The sequence below is a fragment of the Rhinolophus sinicus genome, linkage group LG07 (genome assembly GCF_036562045.2).
Source record: "Rhinolophus sinicus isolate RSC01 linkage group LG07, ASM3656204v1, whole genome shotgun sequence".
Lineage (NCBI taxonomy): Eukaryota > Metazoa > Chordata > Mammalia > Chiroptera > Rhinolophidae > Rhinolophus > Rhinolophus sinicus.
Genome location: NC_133757.1, coordinates 84,219,164 through 84,237,393, shown reverse-complemented (window position 1 = coordinate 84,237,393; position 18,230 = coordinate 84,219,164). Strand labels below are relative to the sequence as shown.

At 53.0% G+C, this 18,230-nt stretch overlaps 1 protein-coding gene across 1 annotated transcript; it reads right to left on the bottom strand.

Moving 5' to 3' along the window:
• Positions 1–6,510: 6,510 nt before the first annotated feature.
• Positions 6,511–17,533, bottom strand: CDC37 (cell division cycle 37, HSP90 cochaperone). Its single transcript, XM_019744980.2, has 8 exons — positions 17,337–17,533; positions 11,981–12,262; positions 11,525–11,633; positions 11,306–11,421; positions 11,098–11,220; positions 9,853–10,035; positions 9,680–9,751; positions 6,511–8,593 (listed from the first exon to the last, which is right to left on the bottom strand). Exons 1-8 carry the CDS (start codon positions 17,436–17,438, stop codon positions 8,435–8,437), a joined length of 1,146 nt encoding a protein of 381 aa, XP_019600539.1. The 5' UTR covers positions 17,439–17,533; the 3' UTR covers positions 6,511–8,434.
• Between the last annotated feature and the right edge of the window lie 697 nt (positions 17,534–18,230).

Sequence of the window (18,230 nt, the reverse complement as noted above, 5' to 3'; positions counted from 1 at the left end):
AGCCAAGGGCAAGTGGCTGCTCCTCACTGAGAAAATATGGGGAAAGACAGACTCTTCCTCACAAGGCAGTTATGGAGACTCAATGTGAAGTTGTAGAGAGAGACTGAGCCTGGTGCCTGGAGGGTAGTGAGTGCTGGGAACCTGGAGCTGGGGAATTAACAGTGACTTACCCCGACAAGGGAATAATATGCAGCTGGGAAATAAATGAGGGCCTTTGTACTGATATGGAGACATCTCCAGAGTGTCTATATATTTCGTAATAAAGGAGAGGAATAAAAATAATGTGCTTTTGTTGGAGGAGGTCATCAAGAGGTCATAACCCTCGAGCTGGACCTGGACAATCACAGGCTCCTCACCCTTCCCCTGTCCTTGGAATGTATGTCTGCCTACCATTCCCAAAGTGGGAGCAGTTCCCAGGACACAGCCTTGAGAGAGTAAGGTGTTGTTGAGACCATCTGGACACTATATGTGACTGAATCCAGTTAAGGCCTCTATATACACTTTTAAGATGCTGGTGGGCAGGTGCAGAGATCTACTTGTCTTGTAGACCCACGACAAGCATCTTATGTAAGTTCTCTTACTAAACCTGCCACCTGCCAATCTGGAGTGATCTGTTTCTTTCTTCAGTCTCTCTTTGTCCTGGGTGTACCAGGAGCCAGTTTACAAACCAACAATTGTATTTTATTATGCTTGCTCAGCCAACCTACGGAAGGACTCAAGAGAAAAGTGGAAATATTCTTTAGCTCAGGGAGATAAATCTTAGGGTTCTACTTGACTCCCCCATTTCTGTCACACCCACCTCCGATTCATCAGCAAAATTGGCCTGCTTCTCACACCTCCCTGTTCAGCCCCATCATCATATGCCTGGACCACTGCAGTTGCGCCTGTTCTGGGGCTCCTGCCCTTGCCTCCCACCCCCAGTCTGTCCTTCTTGCATTGCCTAGAGGGCACCTGTGAGCACCTGAGTTGGGCCATGTCCCTCCTCTGCTCAGAACCTTCCTCCGCTCCCACCTCAGATAAAAATCCCAGCTCCGTTCTGTGGTCATGCATGACATGCCCTGTTCCCTCCCTGCCCTCCCCTCCTCCGTCTCTCCCCCTCACTCACTCTGCTTCGGCCACACAGGCCTCCTCGCTGTTCCTCCAACACACCAGGCACAGTCCGGCCTCAGAGCCTTTGCACTGACTGTGCCCTCTGCCTGGAATACACTCCCTCAGATTTTTTTTATGAATCTTCCCCTCACTTTACTTACATCTTCAAATACTAAATCGCTGTCTTGTGCGCGCTTTTCGACTTTATTAAAAACATATCATACTGTACGTGTCCTTCTGCCACTTGATTCTATTTACTCAGTGACACATCCTTGAGATTAATCCATGTTGACTCAAGTGGCTCTTGAACACTCCCTTTCTCTGCCATATCATATTCCAACTGTACAAATTGATAGTTCAAAACTTAATTAACTTAATTGTCCATTCTGGTGATGGCATTTTGCGCGCTTGCCAATTTTGTTGCTACAAGGAACATTCTTGTGTGTGAGAGAGAACATACGGTTGTTTTATTTCATGATAGCCATTACACAATTGCTTATCTTTTACAGGAGCAGGTGATCAGATCTAAAGCCTGATTGTATGGGTTACAGAATTGTGAAGCCATTTAAATACATGATCCCAACAGGCTCTTAAGCTGAGGTCAGGGCACTGAGTGGCAAGGAGTGGGTCCCTGGGGTTTAGAATGGGAATAATGGGCTGACACAGGGAAATTTGAAACCATAAATACCTATCTCTGAAGGAAAAATGGTCTTTCCATGTGTGATATTGTGATATAATAAGATGTATATATTTGGTCTTAATTCCCGGTTCATGGCACAGAACTTCTAGAGACTTTGTAACTTCTAGAGGAACCAACCATGTGATTAGAAGGTTGGAACTGTCAGCCCCACCCCGCCCCATATACAGGGAGGGGAGAGGGGATGGAAGTTGAATTTAATCACCAATAGCCAGTGATTTAATTAATTGTGCCTGTGTAATGGAGTCTCCATAAAACCCCAAATAACAGGATTCAGGGAGCTTTTGGGTTGGTGAACACATCCATGTGCTGGGAGGGTGATGACCCCCAACTCCATGGGGACAGAAGCTCCTGTGCCCAAGACCATTCCAGCGCCTGCCCCGTGTATCTCCTCATCTGGCTGTTCATCTGTATCCTTTATCATAAACTGGGAAACCTCTGTAGTGTCTCCCTGAGTTCCATGAGCTATTATAGCAAATTATTGAACCTGAGAAGGAGGTTGTGGGAACCCCCAATTAATAGCGGTCAGCCAGAAGTAAAGGTGACAACCTGGGACTTGTGATTGTATTGGTGTAGAATTACTCTTGGTCGCTCACAGAATGTGAAAGCATTCACAAGACTCAGAAAAGTAGGAGAGCAAGGAAAGTTTTATTGAAGGTGGGGCCGAGAGAATACCCGTGGCAACATCTAAAGAAGACAGCTTCCTCAGGTGGGAAGGAGAGAAACACCAGCAGGGGAGCAGGAGCAGTTTGAGGTAGACAGCTGCAGCATGTGGCTGTTTAGCGGGTTTTATGTTTTTCTATGCAGGATGCAGGGGGCTAGTCATCTTGCAGTTGTTTACCATTGCTGCTGGCCCCTTCTGAGAACTGTTTGTCGCAGTTGACTTTCTCTGAAAATCCTCCTGGTGTTTTGTCAGCCTGCAAGTGGAGTGTTAGCTGGGGAAACTCACAGCTAAGTGGTTAATCTTTAAACCTATTCCTGTTAGCTCACAGACTTGTTCTTATTAACTCTTTTTCTGACTCATCAATGATTGGAGGCTGAAGTGGGGGGCAGTCCTGTGGGACTGAGTCCTTAACCTGTGGGGTCTGCACTAACTCCGGAGTAGTCAGTGTCAGAACTGAATTGAACTGTAGGACACCCATTGGTGTCCATAGAAAATGCGAATGGTGTGGTGCAGAAAACCCACACATTGGGTGTTAGACGTGTTCTGAGTAGGGAAACAGTTTTCCTTTACCATGTATTAAAAAACAAAAAAACTTTCATGAGCTTCACCTATGGGCCCAGATTTAAAGAACAACAATAATAAAACAAACAACTAGTCAGGGTAAGAAATAAACCCTCACCACTTTCCTCATTCTGAATCAGCAAACCCAACTCTCTGTTCCTCTGTTCCCAACTATCTTTTTTCCTTCGTGACCTTTATGACCACCTGACATTCCACTGGAAGTTTCTGAGAGCTGATTTTAATGCCTGACTTCCATTCCAGAATGTTAGCTCTATGAGGGAGGGGTCTGCGTGGCTCTCCACTTGTAACTTCAGATCCTGGAATTGAGCCTGGTACTCAATAGGTGCCAAGAAGCTGGTGGAGTGAATGGCTCTGGGTAGCTGTCTGGGCCCAAGTTGCTGTCCTGTCCACCGCAGAAGGACTAGCCATGGCCTTCCAGCCTCAACTTCCTCTCTGCCACTAGGAATGTGGCAGCGGGAAGCCCAGGGTGCCAGATTCAACAGCTAGCCCAGGGAAGGTGGGGCGGCCTCTGCAGGGGTTGGAGGCTACACCACAGAGGGTGGCTGGGCCTGGGGCCCAGCGTCTATCACCTCAGGAGGCACCACAGGAAATGTCAGATGAGGTGACTAAGGATAATAATGGCAATGATCCCAGTAATAATAAATTTTAATAGCTCACATTGTCCCAGCCTGGATGTTGGGCCCAGGGCTGGGTGCTTAGAATTCTCTTGTTCTCTTAAAGTGGGGCCAGCACCCCCACTTGACAGCTGAAGAAAATACAGTCCACAGGAGGCTGCTGGGAAGGCTTGTGTGCTGCCCCCTACATCACAGATGGGGGTCCAGGCCCAGCAGGAAGGCTCCAGGTCATCCCAACAACTGCTGGGGTTTACCCAGGACTGCAGGGGTTTCCCAGATGGGACTTTCAAGGTTAAATTGGGACAGTCTGGTCAAACTAGGGCCTCCCTTCCCCCATGGGTTTTCAGGGGATTCCCCAGACTCCAGAGACCTGCAGGGGCCTTCCCAGAGTGTCCAGCAGACCAGAGGAAAGCCTGGAATTGGTGAATTAAAAGCAAAATCTTTTTGTGTCCTTTTGAATTGGAGGGTTCAGGGAACAGTCAGCCCCTCCCCCAAACAGTCATGAGGTTGGTTGGAAATCCTTCCAAGGAAATTCCATACCCAGTGGAAATGCTGGCACGTATGTGAACCCAAGGCCTTTAGAAAGTGGCTACAGGGCGGATGGGTGGCTCAGTTGGTTAGAGAACGAGCTCTGAGCAATGGGGCTGCCGGTTGGATTCTCACATGGGCCAGTGAGCTGCGCCCTCCACAACTAGAATTAAGTCAATGAGCTACAGCTCAGCTTCCGGGTGGCCAGATGGCTCAGTTGGTTGGAGTGTGGGCTCTCAACCACAGGGTTGCCGATTCGACTCCTCGACTCCTGCAAGGGATGGGGGGCTGCACCCCCTGCAACTAACAACGGCAACTGGACCTGGAGCTGAGCTGCACTCTCCACAACTAAGATTGAAAGAACAACAACTTGACTTGGAAAAGTCCTGGATGTACACACTGTTCCCCAATAAAGTCCTATTCCCCTTCCTCAATAAAATCTTTGAAAACAAAGAACGTAGCTACAAATAGCCACAGACAGGACATGCTGTGCTGGTCTCAGTAGGAAACAGAGGATTTACACGAAGGGAGTACACGAAGGCTGAAGCCAAAGGGTCTGGGTTTCATTAGGAACAGAGACAGTGGAAATGTAATGGCTGTGTGCGATGTCAGAGGGGTAGTAGATGGGGGAGGGGAGTTATCACTATGTGAGGGATATAAATGATAAATGTCTGTTACATTGTTTTGTACACCTGAAACTAAAAATTAAAAAAAAAAACACACACAAAGGGTCTGGGTCTCCATCTCCACTGCTGCTAGTTCTGGGGTGCGTGACTGTAGTTGGCAGATTAACAGCTCCAGCCCTTCCCCCCAAATCCCGTGACTATGTCATGCTACTTAGCAAGGGAGAATGAAGGTTGCAGACGGAATTAAGGATGCTAATCAGCTAACCTTAAAATAGGGAGATGAGCCTGAGGAGCTCAATGTCATCACAAGCGTGCTTAGAAGTGGAAGGGGGAGGCAGAAAAAGAGGTCAGAGTGATGTGATTCAAGGACTTGACTCATTTTTGCCATCTTTGAAGATGGAGGAAGGGGCCATGAGCCAAGGAATGCAGGCCTCCTCTAGGAGCTAGAAAAGGCAAGGAAGTGATCCTACCCAGAACAGCCTCCACAAGGATCACGTCTTCATTTTAGGCCTGTGAGGCTTCTGCCCTACGGAACTAGAAGGTAATACATTTGTGTTGAAGCTACTGTTTATGGCAATTTGTTATAGCAGCATAAGAAACTAATACACTCAACATATGTTTGCTGGTTTTCCAACCCCGCTCACATCGCTGACACCAATTCCTTCATTAGTTTGTTCAGAGTTGAGTGGAGTTCTGTTTCCCCTTAAGCAGTCCTGCTTTGGGGAATTTTTCTTATGAGTAGGAAGCCTATACTTATGGGAAATGGTATACAAGGGCATTTCTGGTGGCATTGCTAGAAAATGTAGAGATTGGAAAAAACCCAAGTGTTTATCAAAAAGGGCTGGTGAAATAAATGCTGAGATGTATGATGAGACAGGGAAAGTGTTAACAGGAGCGAGATTGTGAATTAGCAGGAATGAGTTTAAAAATTAACTGTTTGGCTCTGAATCCCCTGGCTAGCACTGCACCTGCAAGCTGACAAGCACCTTATATCCATCATAGGTTAGAACAGAACAATTCCCAATCGCAACAGCAACCCCCTGCAAGCTAACAAGCACTCTACATCCTGCACAGAAAAATATAAAACCCCAGCTAAACAGAAACCCACCACAGCTGTCTCTATCAGACTGCCCTGGCAAACTCCTTTTGCCAGCACTTCTCTTCCAAACAGAAATCCCAGCACTTCTCATCACAGCAAGCGCCTCCTCTAGACCCTGGAGGTATCCCCGCTGCCCCACTTTCAATAAACCTTTTCTTGCTTTCCTACTTTTCTGAGTCTCGTGAATTCTTTCATGTTCTGTGAATGACCAGGGGTAATTATAAACCAATACAATGTACACATATTGGAGCTTTCCACACAGGAAAGAATGAGGAAGTGCTGATGGACCGATAAAATCTGTAGGTCATGTTCAGTGAAAAAGCAAGATGTTCCAGATTGTAGAGTGGCTATGTTTTCTGTAAAAAGAAGGGGAAGAGATAAGAATATATTTGATTTTACGAAAAGAAACCCTGGAAGGAGTCACAAGAAACCAGAGATAGTGGGTTCCAGTGGTTGGGGGCAGGGAACCAGCAGAGTGGAGGGATGAGGAGAGGCAGCCGTTTCACTGTGAATCCCTTAACAGCATTTCATGTTTTAAGTCTCGTGTCCTACCAGGGCCACAGTTAATGTGAGGCAGGTGAGGCAGGAAAGCAAAGATGGTGTCAAAAAACTCAGTAACCAAGATAAATACTTTAATGCAATATTTTCAAAAAGCACAATTAGCATGAAAAAAGTCCATGAACAAAGTATCGAAATTTTAAGAATCAGTAACAGTGCTGAGTTATAGCGGAGCCTGAGGCAAAAGGAAAAATCTGTAATATGGATTATCTCTGAAAGTTTTCACAGTAAAGAATTAACAAGTTGACAGTCCTGGATGGCTGAGGTTTATCCAGGGCTTTAGGATTGCCACCCCGCGATACTTTGTCATCCATATAAAAAGTAGGTGACGCCTTCTGGTTTGCAGCTCACTATTGCCCCCTGGTGGTGACCAGCTGAGGCACGACGACATTCTGGGGCCTTTACCTTTGGCAAATATTTACTTAGGGGCCCGCTGTGTGCCAAGGACCTCTTGTGGGTGTTGCGAATATCTCAGGGACAAGAAAGACTTGGTTTGTACCCTGGTGGTCATCATAGCATAAGGGAGACAATACGCGGGTCAGCAAAAGCAAGTGTTTGGGTAGGTAAGGCAAGCTGCCTGGCTGGGCAGGAGGGGCAACTCAGAAAGCAGGGCAAGGAGGGCCTCGGGGAGGAGATGGCACTGAGCTCTGGGCTAAGTGACAAGCAGCTGCTGGGGGTGGTGTCCCCCAGGTGTGGGCAGAGGACTTCACTAGCTTGTTATTTCATGTCTAAGGTGATGTGTCCTTAATCGTTGTGTCCTTAACTATTCTTTAAGGCCTTTCCTGAGGCCCAAATAGTTCCTTCTTTTTCAAGGAGCCCCGCCCGAGGACTGCCGGGAAGGCGCTCAGGCAGAGGGATAGGAAGACATCCAGGCCCACAGTGGGAGCACCTAAGTGCCAGGTGCCTGCCTGCCTGTAGCGTTATCACCTTTCATCACAACCCTGGGAGGAAGGTACTACCATTACTGTCATTGTACAGAGCAGGGGACACTGAGGCTGAATTGCCCAATCCACACTGATAAAGTGCTCACGGATCAGCAAGGAGGGAGTGGAGGGAGGACACGAGATGAGGGCAGGGAGGGGACTGGGCATATGGGGCAGGGCCTGGTGAGCCTACCGGGCTTTTGGCTTCTGCTCTGAGGGAGGGATGTGCTCCGACTCGTGCATTCATCGGCACCTCCTGGCCACTGCCTGTTGGGGTTCAGTATGGGGCAGGTGTCCAGGCCAGAGATGATGGGGGCCTGGACCAGGGTGGAGGCCGTGTGGACAAAGGGCAGTGGTCAGACCGAAGATCAGTTTTGGAGGCAGAGCGGCCCATGTGGAAGGTGAGACCTGGTAGAGGAAAGGGACTTGGAAGAACAAGTCAAAGACTGAGGGGGGCAGGGGCAGATGAGGACTTTGATGGAAGAGTGTTCCAGGCAGTGGAACAGCAAGTGCCTGGAGTAAGCACAAAGGGAGTCGCCCAGATAGCTGGAGGACAAAGTACGGGTGTCACAGGCCCAGCCACCAACACTCACCAGGTTCCTCTCCCCCCGTCCCAAGAGAAGAGCTGTGCCAACAGCCCTTGTGAGGCCCTGTGGAGCACGTGAAATCCTTTATTGGAAGATCGCTGCTGTTTCCATATAGAAGACTCGACAGCGGACAGACAGTGGACCCAGAGCCCACAATGACTGGAGCTGGCCTCTCAGCTGGGGCCCCTCCCTCCTCTCCTGGACCAGCCTGGCGATCTCTGCCCCTTTCTGGACCCCTGGGCCTTTGGCATAAAGCTGATGGGGGAGCTGCAGGCAGTGAACCCCCTTGACTCAAAGCAAGACTTGGACGAGCTCTGGGGGGGGGGGCATGAGGGGCAGGTCCCCCAGGTTGGGGGGGGACGCAGTGAAAGTGGAGGAAGCCAGGAACTAGGGCAATGGCATCTATTTTCATTTTTTGAAAAGGGGTGCACAGAGCCTGCAGGCAAGTGGGCGGCAGTTGGGGTGAGTCACGCGCTGACATCCTTCTCCTCTCCTGGCTTGACGGCTTCCAGCAAGGTGTCTGTGTGCCCGGGGCCCGCCTCCTCCCCCTCCTTGGCCTCGCTGGACTTGGAATTGGGGACCCAGAGGCCGGAGTCGATGCAGCGCTGCATGTGGTACTTCGCGTCCTGCAGGGAGAAGGGTGGGCGGGTGAGGCCAGGCTGCCACCTCCTGGTGGCCCCCCTGCGCCCTGTACATCCTCCAGCCTGCTTACTGCTTATTTTAGGTCAGAGCTGTCCAAAAGGGCTGTCGATTGTCTGCAGTGATAGAATGGTCCGTAATCTGTGCTGTCCTACATGGCAGCCACCAGCCACAGGTGGCTACTGTGTACGCCAAATGTGGCCAGTGCAGGCGAGGGACAGAATTTTTAATTTCCCTTAACTTTCATTCAAACTTAAATAGTGTAGGTCTAGAAGGGTCAGCAAAAATTTTTGCAAAGGACCAGATAGTAAATATTTTTGGCTTGCGGCCACATGGTCTTTGTGGCAACTGCTCAACCCATCACCCCTCCACTCTGTGGTTGGCTATTGCACAAAATCAGTCACAGACAATGTGAAAATAAACAAGCATGGCCTCTGCGTACCAAAGACAGGCAGTGAACCTGTGAGCTGAAGTCTGAAGACCCTTGGTCTAGATGCTCATTCCCCACAGAAGCTTCTAGAAAGCCCAGAACAGATCGCGTGACTGAACCCATTTTAGAGATGAGGAAACCAGTGAGCCAACCAACAGGAATGGGGTCAAACCAAGCGCTATTGAACCTCAAAGTCCTCACCTGCCAGCGCAGTTACTGCTTCTAATAATGACAGCACAATGAGGCTTCCCAGCATCTACCATGTGCCCAGCCCTCCCCATGCACTTGGCCAGTTAATAGCAAGAAAGAAACTGGACTGAAGGGGTAACAGACGCCTCCTTGGGCCACCTTGAGTCACTGGCAAAGACGGGGTCAGCAAGATGTGCTGGCTATAAAGGGCCCACAGTGACAGTGGCACTCATCTGGATACTGGGCACAGTAGGTGCTCAATAAATGCGAGTACAAAAGCCTGGCTGCCTCCTGTGCCGGCCACACAGTAACCCAACCTCCTATGCATTCTAGAAGCCCAGGAGACCCTTCTACTAGCAACATGGGGAACAAGGCTAGAGAGGAGCTGGGGGACACAGCGCTGGTTCAGCCACTCAGCCTGGCTGGTAGGTGGGCCTGGGGCACAGTTACTCACCGCGGGGTCCATTTTGCTGATGGCGTCTTGGAGCATCTGCACGTCCTTCACGTCAAAGCATTTCTGGAGTTCCTGTGGGGGCAGAGGAGCTGGGGGTCAGGGCCTGGGTCCTCAGGACCCTGGGAGTCCTGCTGGCTGGCTGGCTGCCGCCTGCCTGGGCTGGGGCTCCGCACCTCGGGGAGGGACTCGTAGACTTCCACGGGGTCCAGGCCGCCGGGGCCCAGCCGCTTCTTGCGCTCCTCCTCCTCATACTCCTTCATGGCCTTCTCAATGCGCAGCTTGGCGCGGCCACGCACACGCTCCTTGAAGGCCTCCAGCTCGTCGTTGAAGCCCTCCATGTACTGGCGGTCAGCTGTCTGTGGGGCGCAGGAGACGGGAGGCGTTCGCTGGGCAGGATGGGGAGCACCCAGGACCCTCCTGCTGCTGGTTCTCAGAAATGCCGTGGGGGTCAGGCCTCTCCTCTGCCCCATCTAGTGTCCCCTCGGCTCAACTCGACCACCCACACAGGCACAACTCGGAGACACTGCGGCTCCCAACCACCGCAATGAAGCGAGTATCACAGGAACATTTGGTTCCTCAGTGCACATAAAAGTTACGTTTGTACTACACTATAGTCTGTTAACCGCGCAATAAATAGCATTACGTCTAAAAATACATACACGCCTTAGTTAAAAGGTGTTGCTAAAAAATGTTATCTACCCTCTGAGCCTTCAGCGAGTTGTAATTTTCTTGCTGGTGGAGGGTCTTGCCCTGGTCACAGATCACCATAACAAATATAGTAGTAATGAAAAAGTCTGAAATATTGAGAGAATTACCAAAAGTGACCCAGAGACCAAAGTGAGCAAATACTGTTGGGAAAATGGTGCCGATAGACTTACTCGGTGAAGAGTTGTCACAAACCTTCAATTCGTTAAAAAAAAAAAAAAAAGTAATAATCTGTGAAGTGCCACAAAGTAATGCGCAATGAAATGAGGTCCGCCTGTATGCTAATGACCTGGGCCTGCATGCCCCCTTAACTGCAGACCCGACACCCACTCCCTCGACGTCCTCGTGCGGGGACTTTCACAGGCACCTCAAACTTAACACAGCCACACCCGAGCTCCAGATAATGCCCCCCAGCCCCTCTGCCTTGCCCCGTCTCCCCAGGTCAGCATGGGGAGCTCAGGGTAAGAAAACTGGAGGCGTCTTTGACTCTCTCCCTCAGCAGCTTCCACACTCTGTCTAGGAGCTGACTACTTCTCCCTCCTCCACGGCTCAGCCCTCTCCTAACCTATGAGGTTCTGAGCACAGGGTCTCAGTCCCAGGGGACATGTGTTCAAGTGTTCGCCTTGCCCCCCCAACCCCCACCAACCCGTGGATGGCAGGCTGGTTCCCCGAGGACCAGCCGCCATCCTGTCCCTACTGCTCAGGGCCCCCACCTTAATCTTCGTGAAGAACTGCCGGAAGCAGGCGCGGGGGTCCACCTTCAGGCTCTTGGCCAGCTCCAGGATGAACTGCATGACGATGGTCTGGTGGGCCACCTGCTCCATGAGTGCACACTTCTGCAGAGGGAGAAGAGGCAGAGCGTCAGCCAGTGGCAGCCCCCAGGCAGGGCCTTTCCCCGACACGGGGGCAGGGCACACGCACCTCTTCCACCTCCAGGTCAATGCACCAGATGACCAGGTAGTTGGCCGTCTCCTCACACACCAGGTGGACATTGTCTGACAGGTACTTCTGACTGTCATCCCAGCGGCGGAGCATGCCTGCAAGAAGGTGTTGCCAAGGTGCTGGAAAGGCCCAGAAGCAAAGAGCCAGCCCACCGCATGCACCCCACCCGGCTGCCCCCCGCAACCACACTCAGCTCACCGAAGTGCTTGATCTGTTTCTCGTACTTCTCCACGAAGGTCTTGTGTTTCTGCTCCCTAACCTCCTCTGACTCCTCCTCCGCCTGCTCAGGCTTGACGTTAACCATGCTCTGTGGTGGGGCAAGAGGGGGAGTGGGCTGGGGCGAGGCCGTGGGGCGGCCCGAATGTGGCCGGCTGGGCCGTGGCCGCCGCGCCCATCCCATCCACGGTGGAGGCGGTGATGGCGCTGTGAACATCAATGTGGCGGGAGCATGGGTGTGGCACATGTGGCCTCGGACTAGCGCCTTCGGGCAGATCAGAGGGGGACCGGTGGGGTGCTTCACCTGCCCGGCCCCCCAACACCTGCTCCCCGCCCGCCTCCAATTCTGTCCCTCCCTTGACCTGCGCTCCTCACCCTTTCCCACCCACCCGTGGCCGCCGAGCCCACCCGGAGTGAGGCCCCCCGGCCCATGCGCACCTTGCTGAAGCCGTCTTTGCTGAGTGTGTCCACATTCCAGGGCATGCTCTTTTCCTTCTTGCGCATCTCCTCCAGCTTCTGCTCCCAGTTCCGCTCCTCCTTGCGCAGCTGCTGGGCCTCAGCCTGTAGCCGCTCCAGCTCCGCCTTGCTGCCCTCACCCTCGGCCACCTCCAGCTCCTTCAGCTTCCGCTGGCACTCGGCCACTTTGCGCTTGCACTCACGGCAGCCCCTGTCCAGCTCCTCCTTCTCCTTCTGGAACTGCTCCATGCGCTCCACCCGGGCCTGTGGGCAGGGGTGGCCCACCATTCTGGGGAACAGCCTGTTCCTTGACCCTGGTCCCACCCCAGCCCAGGGCACCCAGGATGCACCTGCATGGCCAAAAGGAATGTCTGCACCAACCTGTGTCCCAGATGCTCGGTTTCCACCCTCACCCCCAAAGGGACCTGTGTACACCGAGTCAGGGCAGGTCTCTCCTCTGCTCAGAACCCTCCGTGGCTCCCACCTCACTCAGAGCAAAAGCCCAAGTCCACTCCATGGCCAGCAAGGCCCTGAACGATGTGCCCTGTCACTTCCATGCCCTCAGCTCCTCCTGCTCACCCTCTCCCTCCAGCCACATTGGCTGGAACTCACTTCAAACCTCAGGGCCTTTGCACTGGCTGTTCCCTCCGCCTGAATACTCTCTCCAGATCCCCCTATAGCTTACTCCTAGCATCCTTACCACCTTGGCTCAATCGCCTTAGAGATGAAGCCTTCCCTCCCTCCCTACTGAAGATCAGGACCTCCCTTTACTCGTGTCCTGCTTTATCTTCCTTCTCAGCACTTGTCCCCTGCTAACTAATATCCAGTGACAATTATTTATCATGTTTTGGGCATTGTCCTTCTCCAACGATATTGGCTCTGGAGATGGGGATGGATCTGTTCACTGTGTCATACACACAGTAGGGGCCACACAGTAGGAGCTCAGGAAATGCTTGTGAGATGAGTAAAGAGAAGCTGGATGGGGCCTCATCCCCTTCTTCCCTGGAGCCTCTGTCGGTAATACTTGGGCACCTTCCTCTGTCCCCCAACCCCCTCAGCCCACCCTCCGCCCGGGTGCCCTGCAGGCATCTCCAACTTCATGCCCAAAACTGACCTCACCGTTTTACCCTCTAACCCCTGGCCTCCTGCCAGGCCGTCCCTTAACAAAGACACTGCCCACCCGGCCTGTGCCCCCTGCTGAGGCCTGCTCATTGGCCTTGCCCCCCCTCCTGCTCTGCCACCAAGTCCTGACGATTTCACTTCTAGATGGTTCTCTAATTCACTCCACTGGGAGTCTTGAGCCTGCATCACTGCCAAGGTCTCTGCTATCTCCAGGCCAGCATGCCCTCCTGAGACCCATTCAGTGCCCAGCAGTCTCCTGTCACCCGACCCTGGATGTTACACCCCAGATGTCCACTTCAGTTGTGCCCCAAGCTTGATGACGGCACCCATCTCACCAACTGCCTGGCTCAGTGCCCCATCCAGGGCCCGAGCCGACCGCTGGGCCTTGCCTGCTCTCCAGCCCTCCTGCTGGCTCCTCCATCATCTCCCCAGGCTCCCGACAGCGCCTGCTCAATCCTGAGCGGCACCACTGCTTTCAACTGCTGGCCCCCTACATCCAAGCTCAGAAGCTGCTAGAGGAGTCTCTGACACATAACATCTGACTGCAGCTCTTCCCAATGCCCCACAGTGGAGTTCCCAGGTTCAAATGGGACCCGGGACCCCTGCACCAAGCTGCTCAGCTGGCACCAAGGCCCTGTGGGGGGCTGGGTCCTGCCTTCCTCTCCCAGCTCTGGGCCCCAAGCAGATACTGGCCCTTCCCTTTCCCTGAATACACCAGCTGTCTCCTGCCTCTTGGCCTCTGCACATGCTGTTCCTCCCACCTGGAACTCTTTTCCCCTTACTCCACCTGCTTTGCCCCCACGTCCCAGCTTTGACAGCGCCTTCCTCAAGTGCCCCCCAACCAGCATCAAGTCCCAAAGGCCCCTCTGTGATCATCAGACGACCTGATGAGATGCTGGAGGAGAGTCTCAGGGCCCCAGACCTGGGTCACACTTCACGGTCATTGCGCACTGCCTGGACGTCCCTAGGCCAATCCCCTAACCTCTCAGCACCTCAGTTCCCTCATCTTTCAAATGCAGACAACAACGCTGAACTCACGGAGTTGCACTGGGAGAAGCAAAGGAGATTATAAATTAAAGCAGATGGTCCAGGGCCATGGACGCCCAGCAAGCACCAGCCCCACACTGGCTATTGTCATTACTGTCTGTTCAAGGGGACGATCTCGCTCTCTCTCTCTGGGGAACATTCTGGGGCTCAAACAAGAAATGGTACTTCGCGTGCTCAGTTTGATTTCTGGCCCAGAGTAAATGCTCCTTAGCTGGGGGTGGTTGTCACTACATCGTCACAACACCCAGGTCTGCCACTTACTGGTGACGCGTCCTTGGGCAAGTCGCTTAAACCACGGTCTCCCTGTCTTGGTTTTCCCAACACTGTGAAATGGGGCCTCACAAGGTTGCTGTGAGGACTAAATGAATTACTCCACAGCACCTGCTTGCAACATAGCACTCAGTATCTTACTGTTATAACCAGTCACGGCTACTGCCACCAGAACGCTCTGCTAACTCTCTCTGTGCCTTATACGAGGCTGTATCTCCAAGTTCTAGCACAGGACCAGGCATACAGAGGGTGAGAATTGGGAGACCTTGGCCCCAGAAACTGACACAGCCAATCCTAAGCCACACTTTTCCCCATGTTGCTAGGGGTCAAAAAGGCCCTCACCTCTGCAACATCCCTTTCTCCACAAGGGCCTGTGTTGCCCGGGTGCCTTCCCACTACCTTGAAAGAGGCTCTCTGGGGTCGGCACCATAGTTGGCCTAGGGTGGCAGCAGGAACCTACCACCCTGCTGGTTGCTGCTGGGCAGCGACCAAGCTCTTCCTGGTGTCCTCTGAGCAGCTGCCAGGGAGGCCAAAGCTAAATAAAGGCCGCCCGGAGTTGGTGGGGGCAGCTGCCTGCCCAGCCTGGGCTTTACACCTCCAGGAGGGACTGTAGCACGCTGGGCAGGGCAGAAGCCACAGGAGTGGGCAGTGCCTGCGGGTGGCATTGCCCTCCTGCCTTACAGATAGAGAAACTGACGCCCCTAGAATCTTGATGCAGCACAGCTTACTGGAAGAAGCCACAAGAAACCAGTGGCGGCTGTCTGAGCAAGGGAGCCGAGGAGCCAAGGAAGACTCACTTGTTCCCTTCTGGAATCTGTGTTTTGTTTTGTTTTTTACCATGAGAGTAAATTGCCTAAATAATGATGATGACGATGGTGGCTAAAGTTTATGGAGAGCTTATTACATGCCAGGTGCTGTCCCAAAAGCATTATACACATTAAATAAATAAGGCAACCTTCACGACAACCCTACGGAGTGGACACTATGAATATTTCCAGCTGGGGATGTTGAGGCACCAAGAGATCAAACAACTCACTAGAGATCATGCAGCAAGTCAAGGGATTCAGAAGCCAGGATCTGAAATCAGGCAGGCAGGCCTAGGCTCAAAAGGCCACCAGGCTACCTATTCACTAATCCCACCTCCCGTCCTAGGCCCCGAGCCAAATTCTTTTCAGATCTAATCTCATTTCATTTTTGCAATGGTCTTGTGAAGGCAAGGCTGGGATTAGGACCCAAGCTTCCTTGGTGCTGGAGATGCTGAGGGCCCCTGTCAGCAACAGCCAAGAGGCTTTCCGTGGCAAGACAGGAAACGTTTCTGCGTCAGGAGTGGGGAGGAAGGGGGGTGGAGGGCAAGGTGGAAGGCATTTGCCACAGGAGAGGGGGCACCGGTCTCCACAAAGCAAGATAGATTAACCTCTTTATGTGACAGAAATGTGTTCCCAAGAATAGTCTTTAGAACTTTGTGGAGGTCTTAAATGCTTCATAATAAATGACAAGAAATAGAAGTGCTAGAACTTTCTTCTTAGACTCCAGTGGCTTGCCCAGCAGGTACACTACCCAAAAGACTGCTGCTTTAAGGAACAGGGTGGAAATAAGACTGGGGATCAGATGTAGAGACTAAATGCCTTGGCAAGATGGGAAACGGCCCTTCTAGGAGTTTCTGGATACATGACTGGGAGTTGCCATACCAGAGGGTGGAAGGTTCTGAGAGGAACACACCCTCAGTTTGAGAGTATAACAGGCACAGCTATGTGGGTGCAGCAGCCCTGATGTGTGGGAGCAGGAGGTTAGAACATTAAGACTTATGAGAGCCCTTCTGTTGGTCTGTGGACACTGCTGGACAGGAAAAGAGGAGGGAGGACACTGGGGCTCGGGATTCTGGGGTCTGGATTTGGGGACAAATATTAAAATAGGCAGTGAATTTGGAATCAGACTGGGAGAGGGTTCCTGGTGAGAGCAGGGACAATTTGGGTGCCTGAGAGCAGCAGACTAGGCTGGGGTCAAGGGGAAGGCAGAGTGGGTTTGGATGAGGTGTTCTAATGCTGGCAGAGGTTCCAACAGGAAGCTAGTCTTGGGCTTTAGGTGGTGCCTGGGTCTGCAATGCCAAATAGGGGCAGGGGGTAGGGCTGGACAGGAAGCCACAACGATAGGGTTTCCTGGTGTCATGGGAAATGGGGTCTACAGTAGGTAAGGCTAAAGGAGAGCAGCCAGAATCGGAGGCTACATCACGGTGGAGCTGGTAGTTGGGTCTGGAGGGGAACTGGGTTCCAAACTCCAGGCCCAGGTGGGACTAAGGGCCCTAGTGGTGCACAGGTCTACAGGATAGAGTAGGGGTCCTGAGTGTGGGGTGGCATCCCAGGCCAGGAACAAAAACCCCAGGGGAGGCCAGAGTTTCTTGTTCTGTTTGGGAAAAAAGTGGGATTTCTGGATCTTAATGGGAATCACCCTCAAGACCCAGGGAAGCATATCACAGAACAGATTCAAAGTATTGAGGTCTCTAGGGACTGGGGAGTGGCCGATGGGATATCCAAGATCAGAAGTGGGGACCCGAACAGGATGAGGGTCCTGACTCTGAGGCAGAGCTCTGGGTGTAAATGAAAGGTCCCAGGCGGGACTAGGAGGCACCCCCAAAGCTTGGCTTGGGAGTCTAGACTCAGGAAGGTGCCTTAAGCGTCAACTGGGAGTTCCATGCAGAAATTCAGGGTCCCGGCAGTTCTGGGGTCCCGGCAGTTCTGGGGTCCCGGAGTTTAATCGAGGAACCCTAGGCGATATTAAAAGTCCAGACTGTGGGGTGGGAATCCCAAGTGTCAACGGCGGAATCCCTGGCTGTATAAGGGATCGGAACTTTGCAGCGGAGTCCCAGGAGGGTGGGGGAAGGGGCTGGGCGCGCGCGCTCTACCTGGTGCCGCCAGCGGAAGAGGCTGGCCGTATCGATATTGGGGTGCGTCTCGTCTTCATCGTCAGACACTTCAATGTGGTCCCACACGCTGTAGTCCACCATCTTGCCTCGGTGGCCCAGCCCGCTCCGGCTGTGAAGGCGGCAGCAGCGACAGCACGGGAACCTCAACCTGAGGAGCCCCGCCCCTTCCGCTTCCGCCCGGGCGCGCAACCCCGCCCGCGCGCGACGTCACATCCCTAGTAACCGCGGCGGCGTCACTGGCGACCGAGTTAGTCTTAAAGGCCCCAGCGCTCATATTCGGCCCCCGGGAGTCCGGTTCGAGACCTCGCCTCATCCGACGCGGGGTTCCCACTAGGCATCTTCTAGGGGTATACGGGCGGGAGCTCCAACCTCAAGCTCCCCCTCATCTCTCGCTGCCCCTCAGTGGGAGTTTGCGGCGGTCGTGGAGGGGGGTGAAGTTGGCGACACTGAGGGAGAAGATTGTCCCCTCAGCCACGCCGCAGTGACATCGGCCCGAACCCCCTGCAGGGGCAGGGCCTCGGCGAGGAGACCCGCCCCCTGCCCCTTGTGAATTGGGACCTAACTTACGCTGGGGAGGGGTGTGTGATCTGAGGGGACCTTCCCTCAGGGGTGCAGGACCCTGCCTTGGGAAGTCTTAGTAGAAGAGGGATATTATGGCCTTGCCCTTGGGGGGTGGGAGGTGGCGGCGATGTGACCCTGCCTTGGGGGCTGCTATTTTCTATGGTCGCACCACAGCCTCCTTGTGCTGCTCCCATCTGCTACCACTCCAAAGCCAAGATTCGCGCATACGCACCCTCTGGAATCACCTGGATCCCTCAAACGTGTCTCGGACGCGGGTCTGCGGCGTTTCCCCGTGTGGCCGCTAGGTGTCGC

What these genes read in the sequence shown, in the direction of transcription:
- CDC37 (XM_019744980.2), bottom strand. Translation starts at nt 17,438, where the DNA reads ATGGTGGACTACAGCGTGTGGGACCACATTGAAGTGTCTGACGATGAA. An exon ending in TCTACGAGTCCCTCCCCGAG is followed by an intron (nt 9,752 to 9,852) that starts GTGCGGAGCCCC and finishes CTGCCCCCACAG; the next exon opens with GAACTCCAGAAATGCTTTGA. An exon ending in TCAGCAAAATGGACCCCGCG is followed by an intron (nt 8,594 to 9,679) that starts GTGAGTAACTGT and finishes TTCTCCCTGCAG; the next exon opens with GACGCGAAGTACCACATGCA.